At 45.2% G+C, this 12,835-nt stretch overlaps 2 protein-coding genes across 7 annotated transcripts in view; one reads left to right on the top strand and one right to left on the bottom strand.

Annotated features, from left to right (window-relative positions):
- PTCD2 (pentatricopeptide repeat domain 2) overlaps window positions 1-12,835 on the bottom strand; it is a 233,511-nt gene that overhangs the window by 95,038 nt on the left and 125,638 nt on the right. For both annotated transcript variants that reach the window (XR_008957623.1, XR_008957624.1), the window contains one exon: window positions 8,463-8,552. The gene's annotated coding sequence lies outside the window, so the exon portion shown is untranslated. The remainder of the gene's footprint in view (window positions 1-8,462; window positions 8,553-12,835) is intronic.
- Window positions 1-12,835, top strand: part of ZNF366 (zinc finger protein 366) — a 69,199-nt gene that overhangs the window by 38,214 nt on the left and 18,150 nt on the right. For 4 of the 5 annotated variants that reach the window (XM_057307436.1, XM_057307435.1, XM_026498812.4 and 1 more), the window contains one exon: window positions 9,617-10,962. In XM_057307436.1, the coding sequence (XP_057163419.1) occupies window positions 9,631-10,962 (1,332 nt within the window). In that variant the 5' untranslated portion in view covers window positions 9,617-9,630. Of the gene's footprint in view, window positions 1-3,157; window positions 4,114-9,616; window positions 10,963-12,835 lie in introns of those variants that run through there. The other variant, XM_057307434.1, reaches the window with a different exon arrangement.

Raw genomic sequence — 12,835 nt, 5'->3', positions numbered from 1 at the left:
GAATGCTTTTGGGAGGTTTCTCCATGTCTGAGTCTTTGCGGTTGCTTATGCTTACTTCCCTGGGTCATAAAGGTGCGTGCCCAAAGTCTAAATCCGGATTACCTTTGCCAGGGGCATCAAAAAACCTTCGGCAGAAAACTTGAGGAGTCCACAGAAATGTTTCCAGAGAATTCTTCAGCACTCAAAAGGAAGGGGATCCCAAGTCTAATTTTATCTAAATGTTTGCTGTTTGAAAGCCAATATGAATTTTTAATTTTTAGTGCAAGTATTTGAATAGCTAAGTCAGTCACAGTGTGCGAAAGTGTAAGTTGAAAGGGTATACAATGAAAAGTTTCCTCTCTACCCAGGGAACTCCACACCCACAGGGCACCTTCCCACGTCTATAGACTATGATGGCAATGGTCCATCCTGAACTGGTAACTCGACTGCTGGACTCCCAAGCCTTCCTCCACCAGTCATACAGTCTTCCTCCTCCAAGGCAACCAAGTATTACCAGATTCTTGTATTTCCTTCTGGAGACAGACAAAGGGTACAAGTATATGAGGAAATAATTACATATAAATATATGTATTTTCCAAGAATGCTTTTAGTGAGCAGAATCAGTAGAAAAATCAATATGAAACAGAAGATCTTACACTAAAAAGTGTGAGGGGAAAATTGGTATCCAAGATGAAACGTGATCACTCATCAGAAGACAGAAAGAAATAGAGCAGGAATTTTCTCTACATGAAAATATAAAGAAAGGGTGAGGTCACAGATCCATTTGCCCATTAGGGTGGGCATTTCCACAAAACGAATGGACATTTGCCCAGCAGATCATGAGGGAACTTGCAGTTATGGAGTGACTGAGAGAAACTGTGGTGGCCTGCCCTCCTGGGATATTGTTTGCTAGAACATGGGCATGTTCTACTCTAGGGTGACACCCTCCCTCAGAGGCTCAGTGGCATTTGATCACTTGGCATTTCCAGAGCCCTCCCACATTCATTCATAATTATTTCAGTGTAACAGGACTGAATTCCACCTTTCAGGTCAAAGGAATATGGCGCACACTGGCTACGGATCCTGCACCCGCATGAAGCAAAGGGGGCCATGCTTTCTGGAAAGAAAACCTTAGACATTGCTACACCTCAGCTAAACCAACTTTCTCACCAGAGTTGTTCTTGGCAGTTTAGTGATGGGAAGTTGGCCTGGGATGGACTGGGACAGGACTTGTCAACCAGTTATTCCTTCTTTCGGGTAGGAATAAGGATCAGGGAGCAAGGGCAAAATAAACATGGGACTTGTTAAATCAATTTCCACACAATTATTGGATCCTAACAACAGATAATGCACCAGGCAAGTCTCTGACTTTCTAACCAGATTGTTAGAAATATAAGATACCTACCCACACAGAAAGGTGACTAGCAACACAGGAACTGATCAATGAGTCAAACAGATAAATGTGATAAACATCAGAGAAGTGATAAATTTTCTTCCAGCTCTGATAGAAAGGAAAGTTTCACCTGTATGTCTCCATAAAGCCTCTAGTAGGTGAGGTTCTCTCTACCTCTTGCCCTATACAATCTTGGAACAGTCTGGCTTATATACCCAGTGAAAGGTATCAAAGAAAGAAGGCAGCTGACTGTTCAGGTAGACTTCATGGGATAGCAGTGCCTGGTGGGGCTGCCATGACTCAGGATTTAGTCTGTGGGTTTGGACATTCATGTGTTCCATTTCATAAAAGCATTCTGTTAATCACTCTTAGAGGAAATGATTCATTCACAAGAGTTATTTGTGGACCTGCATGTCAATACCAATCTATTGATTTACAAGGGGGAGAAATATCTTTCCTAATGACCAGAAATGATCCTGACCACTGATGGTACACTTAGGTTTCAAAGATGCTAGAGAAATAATGGAAGATTATTTCCTGAATATGCAATCAGGGCCAAAAATTAGACCTTGAAGTGTAATTTAAAGCACAATCCCTGCCCCCATAATATTCATGCTGAATAGAAAACATACAAAAGAACCCACAAAACAACAACAAAACAAACAAACAAACAAAACTAGTATATCTGCCATATTCAAAGTCTCCCCTTTGGAAAGAGCAATAATTAAGATCATCAAATACTTGTAACCGAGTTCCCCTCTTCATATACCTTATGCATATTATTGGATGCATTCCAAAGATAAGACTTGATTAGAGGGTGGAGTCTGCTCGCCTTGACTGATATTTCCCAAATATCCTCAGTTACTCTTTTTATAATACTGTGCAGAGTAGCATTTTGGGGTATGTTTCTTTTATATTTTTAAACTTATTTTTAATTTATATACTGTAAAATTCATTTGAGTTCTAGGAGTTTTGACAAATAGAGTTGTGTAACTACCACCACAATTAAGATACAAAACAGTTCCTCACACCTCTCTCCCAAAAATACAGCCTTGAGTTATACTTTTAAGATAAGTTCCTTCCACAGATGGCTATTATTATGTGTTAATTCTTACCACTCTTGCTTGCCAGAGGGTCATATTTTCTGGCATTAGCTACTCATTCTAAGGCCTTCCTAACAGAATATGCTGTCATTCCCAGAGATAGACAAAATGAAGCTTTCTAATATGCAGGCATATATTTGCTTAGCTAGGAGGGAGCATATCAAGTTTACTTCATCTATGAACATAAAACCAAAAAACCAAACCAAACAAACAAAAAAAAAAAACTGACATATATTCTAAGGACATTTCCCCCAAAAGAAAGTAGGAAAAAATTTTACCATTCCAGTTATAGCTCCATCCACAAGAGACATATTAGCTCTCAGTGTTGGGAAAGAAAACTGCTAAGTCACATCTCCAGCTCATTTCCTTCCTTTAAATGGGTCACGAGGGCAGAGATAACCCCAACACCCTAGCAGCTGTTCCAGGGCTCAAGTAATTATATTCACTCCTGCTTTCCAGAAACTTGACTTAGGCACCAAGCACTCTCCTAAATGAAACCCACCTCTATTTATTTATTTTTTCCCCCACATCTGTTTAGTCTATGCAAGTTAGTAGCTGAATCTGTTGCTGTTTTAGTAAGACCTACTTAGTGTATATATAAAATATATGGTGTGCATGCATACTCAGCATGGACAATCTAAACAATGAAAAACTAAACTTGACTTTATGTCTTGGTGATATTTAGGAACTTAAAAATTACATGAGTTCGATTAACTATTTTACATGTAAATAGGTCTTATCACCAATTAATATTTTCTGACCACCACGCTGTGGGATGACAGATTACTTTTTATAACAAAATGGGAGGAATTTGGGTTTATAAATTAAATAGGGCCACGAGGCCATCCAGAAGGGCCCTACCTGGGGTCTTGCTACCAGGTATCTGGTTACCTCTTCTTATGTATACCCCTAATCCAGGGAGTGACAAGGCAGACCATTCCTTTCTTTAGAACATATCGCCTTATCTGCCAGCTGCATACAGAGACCCTTCTATTCCTGCCAACTACAGGGATACAAGACTGAATCATAATCTGCCAAATATATACAGAGGAAGAACTCAGCAATACAACTACATATATATTAAGACAATTACGTTCCATTATTACAATGTTTAATTCTAAGATTCGAAGTCTCTTTTTGTTATCAAAAATTCACAAAGAACCAGGTGATCCAATAAAATCCCACTTTGGAGGAACGTTACAACAAAATCTTCGTGTATGAACAGAGAGAGGTTAGTAATCAGTCCATGTATCTCCCATCCTGCCTTCCTGGTACCTTCCCTCCAACTTGCTACCCTTTGCTTCTCTTAGCACTGTTGTTTATTCTTAAATGTCTCCTCGACACCCACCTCCTCCATGCTTCCATCTCTGTGGAGAGCAGAGCTGCAGGTAGACCGCATAAGAAAATGCCACTCTCTCAAATTAAATGGAAAGCCACTGTCTCCAATAGTAAGATGCAACATTTTCCAATGAAATGAGGAAATCTTCAAGGAATAAAGAATGTGAGAGAATATTCTTCCATGAATTTCAGGATGAATAAAAATCAGTGTTATGGAGTCAAGATAAGCAGATCTGCCTCTGGCATGCTGACTCACCATGACTCTTCTGATACCATTTACCGGAATGACCTTCGATTCAAGTGAGAACCACAAAATACCAGTAATTTTATCTGGGGAATATTTATATTTTGGTGCAGTAGGTGAATTCCTGATTAAAGGGCATTATTAGAAGAATTTTTTTTCCCCAAACTAAATGTTTCATCTTAGGCCTTATATTTCTAATTGGTCCTTATGGTTTGAAAGGAGATTTTATTTTTGTTTTTAAAATCCTTTCATTCCCTATTTCCTCATCACTAACTCTTGTGGAAAATACCTGTGAAAGAAGACATCTTAAGTCCCAGATTCTTCTAACACATCAACCCAATATTTTCCTCCTCAAACTATTTGCTTCCTGACTTACAGTCTATTTGCCTTGGTGATTGAGTATAGGAAGAAAGTCAGGGACGTTCTCTGCCCATGGCAATGAAAATCTATGATTATTCTAAGCCTCCACCTTTACCTCACACTACAAAAGGTGGACTGCTACTACCTTCCCAAACATCTCCTATGGTTGTAAGAGTGCAGGGTGACTACTTCGTCTTGGTCTATGTTTCACTTTCTTGATCCAGGTCCCCCTCCCTTTCTTTAAATAGGCTCCATGCAGGGCTTGAACTCATGCCCCTGAGATCAAGGCCTGAGCTGAGATCAAGAGTTGGATGCTTAACCGACTGAGCCACTAAGGCACCCCCAAGGGTCTTTCAACTCACTGTTGCCTGTTGGCCTTTTCAGGCATCTGTTTTCCGACTGGGTTGCAGAACCTTGTGGCACTTTGAGGATGGCTCCCTGGCATTAGTTTCCATATACTTTCCATCCTGGAAATAGCCAGGATGTAGGGCTTACCCTGATTCGCCGATCAGTGCAGAGAACGTAGCCCTTGGAAACTGAGGAGGGTAAGCAATAGCACACACAAGGTGTACATACAAGTTCTTCGCACAATAACTACCTGAGAGTTTATGAGAGTGCTCATGCTCTAATTAGGGATGTCTCAAAAAGTCATCTGCAGTCTAAAGTAAGATAAAAGTACACATTTAAAAGTTCCGTGTGGAGACTTTAAAAACAGGAGATTTACATTCCTTCTCTCATCCCACAGCAGTTTATTAAGCACTTGCTTTGTGTCAAGCACCATGCTGGGCACTGGAAATGCAGTGGTGGACAAAACAGACCCAGTCCCTACCCTCACAGTCTAGCAGGAATTGCAAGAGTTGGTTTGCCACTGTTGGCTCAGCACTGTCCTAAGTTTCTGAGACCTGGGTTTTGACAAACAGGGCCTCCTGTCTCTGGGAAGATGACCTCTGATATCTGACTGGGGGCAATCCTTCAGCTTCCCATAGACTGGCTGAAATAGCTTATGAGACCACCCAATCCCACTCACCAAAGCCATCTGTTATTAATGTAGGCCCAGAGCCATCTCCATAGTAGGAAAGGATAGAGAAGGGATGGGGGAGTATTCTCAATGTTGATCTCCACACTGAATGAATACACATGTCCTGGCCTCACCCGCTGGCCTCTTTTAGTATGGTTCATATCCACTGCTATGACAAGATCGACTCAGGGTGAATGAGTCAAGTCTATGTTTTGACCTGCAAAGCAGAGACACAGAGGCTGACCAAGAGCTTCAGCTTGGAAAAGAGATGCTCTCAGTCAGCATCCATCTACTAATCACGACAGCAATCCTCCCCTCCTGGCCACTCTTTCTTATCCCTCAAGAGCACCACGCTGCCTAGTGTTTAACACACTTTCACATACATGCTCTATTTTAAGTTTCCAACAACCCACTGGGGGTATCCCAACCCCGATTGCCTGGACAAGGAAACTGAGCCCCAAAATTAACTTGCTCAGTTGCTCACAGCTGCTAACACAAAGAATTCAAATCCAGACCCTCAGCCTCCAAAGCAAGGCTCCAAACTATCCCATAGGTGGTTACTTTACAATTTCAGGGGTTTTTTGCGTATTGTCTTGCTCATGCTGGTGGGGAACAGTCTTACGACATGCCAGTTTTCTGGGAGAAGCCACGGGTTACTGGCCAGGGGAGGGCATGCAGCTCCCCCACCCCCTGCCCTTGGCCAAGAAGATTACTGAGGCTCTGAGATCTCTCTTGCCGTGTGAATGGGAATCTCTATCTGCCATGGATGCCTGCAGACTTATTCTTAGAAATAGAGGGGAATCTGGGGGTGGCACACATTGAGGTTTTCTAGGAGTTTGTTAATATTTTTGTAGAGGCCACTCAGAGTTTTAAGTTGACTGTTTTAAGATAAATTACCTCCTGGGGAAGACATCCTTTCCCTGTTCTTCCCTTCAACATGCCCCATCCCCAGTGAGTTTGCTTTTTGTGTTTTTCTTTTACCCCTTAGGGCTTCTCCTTAGCACCCTGTGCTCAGAAGACAGGGATATTAATAACTAGCAGCAGCTACAGCTGATTTCTCTCTCAAGATAGCCGAGAGGAAGCAGATCCAGTTCTCCTTGACCTCTGTAGAGACCGGCAGTGTCCCTTAAGATCTTTACGCAGAAGGGACTGCTGTTTTAAAGTTCTGGGAAAATGTTTGTGGACAGATCTCAACGCCTTTTAAAGCTCCTGAATTAATGATTGTATTCTAGAACAGGCACACTATTATTTTAGGGGTGGGCTGTGTATACACACAAGTCAGAAACTGGGGGAAATTTTAATATTAAAATAGGGAGGAAATGAAAATGTACATATGGATAATCTCTGCATTTGGGGACACAATTCTGCCACTGATGTTTAAAAACACATCATCTCTGTTCAGCAATGTTTCTTTGCCTTACTAGGTTGATGGTGATAAAATGCAAACACTAAAAATAAATATGCTTTTGAAATTAGTATTGTATTAAAAATGTCACTTCTAATACAGTAAAGTGACTTAATTAGACTATGTCACAACTAAAACCAAAAATATTAAACAGAGACAATAACAATGTGTATATACCAGACACCTTTTGTTTCAAAATTAGTGATAACATTCATTTCCACTAAGTGGAAGAATAAGATGTAACACGTGGTATAAAGACACCAGACATCATTAGCCATGCATTTTCTAATACCTTCTTAATAATAAAATACATTAAAACCTCAGTAAATTCTGGTCCATACTCTGATGTCTCTCTGTATCCCTTTCTCTCTCTCTCCCCCCCCTTTTTTTTAACTAATTCTCCAATCAAGCCCTCTTATATGAAGTAGGAATCACTGCCTCTTTAAATCAGATCAGAATAAAACAGACAGAACCCGTCTGCACTTGGATGGGCTCTGCCGTGGTCTGCTACAGTCATACGTAGCCTGGAGTTGTTGTCTCCAGTCTGAGTAGCCTTTTTGCAAATAGAATCTTCTCTCCACAAAGGGTATACAACCAACCATGGCCAAAATGAAGTTCAGAGAACGGAGCTGCCATTTCCCCCCTCTATTTCAATAGGACGCATTAACCTTATCTGAAAGCCAATTATCTTTATAGAAGCAACAAAATCTCAGATTTCTCTATAACTGCATGCGAATTCAGGGATCAGGACCTGCTGAAGAGCAAGGCGAGACCTAGTAAACATGGAAAACCATCCAAGAGCCTCTGCCCTCTCCATCCTTGCCCCGGTGTTGTCAACAGCAGAGCAGCATTCTCTGATCTCATAAAGCTAGATATTCATTCTCCTGCTACTCTCTTCACCTCCTTACAGGTGCCTGGTCCTTGAGTCAGCAGTGGTAGAAGACCTATCGGTAACAATTTTAGGAAGCAGAAGAAAGATGGGACACAGGGCTGAGCTTTCCTTCTGCTAAACAAGCAAGGTCTTGCTCTTAATTACTAAGCCCCAAATCCATGGAAAGAAGACAAACCAGGGCTATCTTCCCACCACATAAATACAAATCAAAGATTAATAGATACTATTTATTCATTTTGTGATGATTTTTATAACAGTTTTAAGTAATGCCCCAATATTCACATAATAAGGCACATATTTTTTCTCTCAGTTGGATCGTCTGTGTATGGAATTGGTATTCCAATATAAAAAGGCCTATTTTGTTTTAATTGTGCTACAATTTTCAAACCTCTCATGAAGACACATGTGGGAATATCCAGGTCCTTGCAAATCTGCATTTGCTTCATCAAGGACTGAAGAAAATCACTAGAAGCTATTGGCCCTCTGACCCCTGGGACCCTCACCCTACATTGCTTGGCACATAGCCATTCTCACAGGGCCAGGGCCCTAAGCATCCCATTCAAGCTCAGAGGACTTGTGTACAAAGGGCCCTCACTGGAAACGTGGAGTCAGCCACTTGGCTCTTTCTACCACTATCCACATGAGGAGTGTAGAAAAATGGCAAGGAGACATGTGAAGGGAAGCAGAGCCCTTGGTTTAGACTCCAGCCCACAGGCTCTCCCACACATACCTGATGTAGCCACCAGGACGCAGTAACCGGCTCAGCAAGGAAATGTCATGCACCTCAGGACTCACCGAAAGCCAAGCTTTACGCTGACACCTGTGAAAGAGGAGACACAAGCGCAGTTTTAGAGATTCAGTCTTCAAAATTTTCACCTGAGGTTGCTCCAGGTGGAAGACGAAAATGTAGAAGTTGGGGCACCTGGGTGGCTCAGATGGTTAAGCCTCTGCTTTCGGCTCAAGTCATGATCCCAGTGTCCTGGGATCAAGTCCCGCATCGGGCTCCCTGATCAGCAGGGAGTCTGTTTCTCCCACTGCCTTTCCCTTGGCTTGTGCTCGCTCTTGCTCACACTCTCTCTCCCTCAAATAAGTAAATAAAATTTAAAAAAAGAAAAGAAAATGCATAAGTTGCCAAGATGACTTTGTGACATTGGCTTTTAGCCTTTATTAATCACATTGACCCCATCCATTTGATACACCCCAGCAGCACACCTTGCTTGGAGTGGGTAACTCAGAAAATCTGAGATCCGAGTTAAGCAGGCAAATCTGTTCACCTGCATGGACTTGAGTACTCCCCATCCTCCAGCAGCAAAGGCCCCCAAGACAGGAAGGGGCAGGGGAAATTGGTTCCTTCAGAACAGAAACAACCCCAAAGACACATGTAAGTCACCACTAGCAGATGACAATTCCATCTCAGGCTGAAAACCCACATCAGAATGCATCCCCGTTCTGACTCCTGCACTGAGCAGCTGTGGGCTTGAGCATGCCACTTCATCTATCTGGGCCTTGCTACCCTCAATTTTCTTTCTTTTCGTTTCTTTCTTTTTTTTTGTACTCTCATCTTAAGTGGGCACAATGGCTGGTTGAATTCCCAGGTTTCTTCTCAATCCAGTGCACTCCAACGCCCCCCAACCCCCAGCTAAGATTGTGTTTGTGGATTTGCACTGGACCTCTAGGGTCCCACTGCAGGAGGCCAGGGCTTTACACGTTAGTAATGGGTTTGTAAGGTGGCGGGGAAACCAGTGATACTCCAAACAGTCCTAGGATAAGTGAGGGTCAGTATTAAACAAGCATCACTCTTCATAATAGTAGTACTGATATCTAGCCAGAACCCTTCGGGGGAAAAAAGGGACTCTTTTTTAAACAGTTTCTTTCTCTTTAAAGGAAAATTGCCAAGGATGCAGAAGGAAATGAAGATGATCAAAGATGAGGATGTGCATTTCAATTTGGGTGTGAAGAGAGCCCCCTCCTTTCCCCACTGCCTGCAGCCAGTGGTTTCCCGAGGGAAAGCTCCCCAAAGACACCCCTTCCCAGAAGCTCTCCGGGGGCCTTTTTCCCAATTTCGGTATGAACCTCCTCCGGGACACCTAGATGGATTCCCGGGGGTCTTCGAAGGAGGAGGGTCTCGGAAACGGAAGAGCATGCCCACCAAGATGCCCTATAACCACCCTGCGGAAGAAGCCCCTCTCGCCCTCCACTCTGAGGAGAGCAAAAACCACGGCCCTCCGAATCTCTCTTTGCTCTTCCCGCAGCCCCCACGCCCCAAGTATGACTCGCAAATGATCGACCTGTGCAACGTGGGCTTCCAGTTCTACCGCACCCTAGAACACTTGGGGGGCAAGCCCGTCAAGCAGGAGCCCGTGAAGCCCAGCGCCGTGTGGCCCCAGCCGACCCCCGCTCCGTTCCTGCCCACGCCCTACCCCTACTACCCCAAGGTCCCCCCGGGCCTCATGTTCCCCTTCTTCATGCCCTCGGCCTCCCCCTTCCCCTTCAGCCGGCACACCTTCCTGCCCAAGCAGCCCCCCGAAGCGCTGCTGCCGCGCAAAGCCGGGCCTCGGGAGAGCGAGGAGACCAAGCAGAAGGTGGAGAGGGTGGACGTGAACGTGCGCATCGACGACAGTTACTACGTGGACGTGGGTGGGGCGCAGAAGCGCTGGCAGTGCCCCACCTGCGAGAAGTCCTACACCTCCAAGTACAACCTGGTCACCCACATCCTGGGCCACAGTGGGATCAAGCCGCACGCGTGCACCCGCTGCGGGAAGCTGTTCAAGCAGCTCAGCCATCTGCACACCCACATGCTGACGCACCAGGGCACGCGGCCCCACAAGTGCCAGGTGTGCCACAAGGCCTTCACGCAGACCAGCCACCTGAAGCGCCACATGATGCAGCACAGCGAGGTGAAGCCTCACAACTGCCGCGTGTGCGGCCGGGGCTTCGCCTACCCCAGCGAGCTCAAGGCCCACGAGGCCAAGCACGCCAGTGGGCGCGAGAACATCTGTGTGGAGTGCGGCCTCGACTTCCCCACCTTGGCCCAGCTGAAGCGGCACCTCACCACGCACCGGGGCCCCATCCAGTACAGCTGCTCCGAGTGTGACAAGACTTTCCAGTACCCGAGCCAGCTGCAGAACCACATGATGAAGCACAAAGACATCCGGCCCTACATCTGCTCCGAGTGCGGCATGGAGTTCGTGCAGCCCCACCACCTCAAGCAGCATTCCCTCACCCACAAGGTACCGCGGGCCTGGGGCGGGAGCTTGGGGAGCAGGCGCAGAGCCCTGCGAGGGCGGGGCCAGGAGACCTTCGCCGCGGTGCACCTGGGATGCGAGGGCGGGGCAACCCTGGGCCGGGGCTGCTTCCCTGAGTCCTCTCCTCCTTCCTCGCCTTGAAATGCCGGGCGCTGAGGAGAGCAGCAAGCAAGTCCTTTGCTATCCAGCCTTCTAGCGTCTAAGACGGGCCTCGAAATAAAGAATGCGGCCAGTTCGGAAAGGAGGGTGAGGAAGGCCGAAGGAAACAGTTCCTTGTGCTGTTGCTTCTTAGCCTCCTACAACCCCTGAAATTCGGTTTCTGTAAACCTCATCCAGGGCACTAGCAGGAGTGTGGCGTTAGACCTCATTTACCCAAGACCGGCTCTGTGCCCGGGATATACTATTCAGAGCCTTCTTCTAGGGACTTCTCTTGGTCCTTTGCTGCCGAAGCAGTGGCTGTTTTAGGTTGTTTTCTCCCTCAGCTGTGAGAACTGCTTCATATGCACATGGCTCTGGGTCCAGCAAGGCCTGTCCTTCCGGTAGTAGAGCCTTTGGCTAGTTGGGTGCAGTGCCCTGTGGTTTGTTTTGTGGGAGGAGTGAAAGAGCATCCTTCTGTTTTCTTTGGTTTTATCTTCCCTGGGCTCAGGTCTTTAAGGGAAAATACAGGCCCAAGGATGGAGGTTCAGCCTAGTTTGCAACCAGAGCTCTGGAGTCATGCAGGATGTACTAAGGCAAGGCCCCAGTCGTGTCCCTGAAATCTTACCCAACTAAGCTGACTTAGGTCTCCTTTGAGCTTCCGAAAGGGGAGCTTTGCCCCACTGACCTCTCCACTCACACTTTTGACCTCAAGAGGTTTTCCTGGCAGGAGAGACTTCTAGTAAGCCAAAGTTTCTAAAGCACTCTTTAATTCAGAAAGGTCAGCAGAGGACTTTGCCCAGCCAAGATAACATCTCTACTCTGGCATAATGGGTTTCATTTGATAGGTTAGGGCACAATGTGGGCATTTTTTGGCTCTGCAGCAGAGACAAAATGTGTGGCTGCCTTGTGGGTAGTACACAAACAGCTCCCGCCCTACAAAAGGCACCTGTAGATACCATCCAGAGAGGAGGCACCTGCATTTGGCAGGAAACTCCTCTCTGGCAGGTTCAACAACGTGTACTGAGATTCAGCCACGAAGGGGACCATAGGCTGATTTCAGGGGCTCCTACATGTGTGGAAAAGGAGTCAAAGATACATTTTAGAACATATAAAAATTCTGTAAGATAGTAGAAAATGAAGTTAAAAATGGACAAAACAACCTGGTATCTGAAATGTCTCATTTGAATTAGGAAACAAAACGCATTTTAATTCACAGTGTCAGCAAGCAGTGAGAGGTAGTATTTACTGAACACTTGCTGTGTACCAGCTGCTTTACCTCTCATTTAATCCTCTTCAACAACTCTAAGAGCTACCTGCAGGTATCTCTACTCCAGATTTGCAGAAGAAGGCACTGAGGCATGGGGCAGTCACCGAGATTCTGGGACTCCAGCTCTTGACTGCTACTGTCAAGTGTTCCCCTTGTCCACCCCTCACTCCTAACAATCCTCACAGGCTCCTCTTTGTGATTTCACTGATCCTGTTAGTGACACAGTCGCTTCCTTTGTTCCCCAAGTTGTGTCCAGCCTTCCATTCACTTGAGTTCTAGGCCAGCCTACATGTGAATTTTACTTGGGACACAGAATTCTCTTTAGAGAATTCCAAAAACATCGATAAGTAGATTCTTCTCTTTGGTCGTAGGACAACAGAATCATAGACAAGTGTAGAGGCAATCTTGAGAAGAAATATGCTGAAGTAATGTTTAAAACCATCAAGAACATAA

Source organism: Ursus arctos, unplaced genomic scaffold (assembly GCF_023065955.2).
Source record: "Ursus arctos isolate Adak ecotype North America unplaced genomic scaffold, UrsArc2.0 scaffold_5, whole genome shotgun sequence".
Classification (NCBI taxonomy): domain Eukaryota; kingdom Metazoa; phylum Chordata; class Mammalia; order Carnivora; family Ursidae; genus Ursus; species Ursus arctos.
The sequence above is the reverse complement of the archived record's forward strand: the minus strand, read 5'-3'. Positions and strand labels throughout refer to the sequence as shown.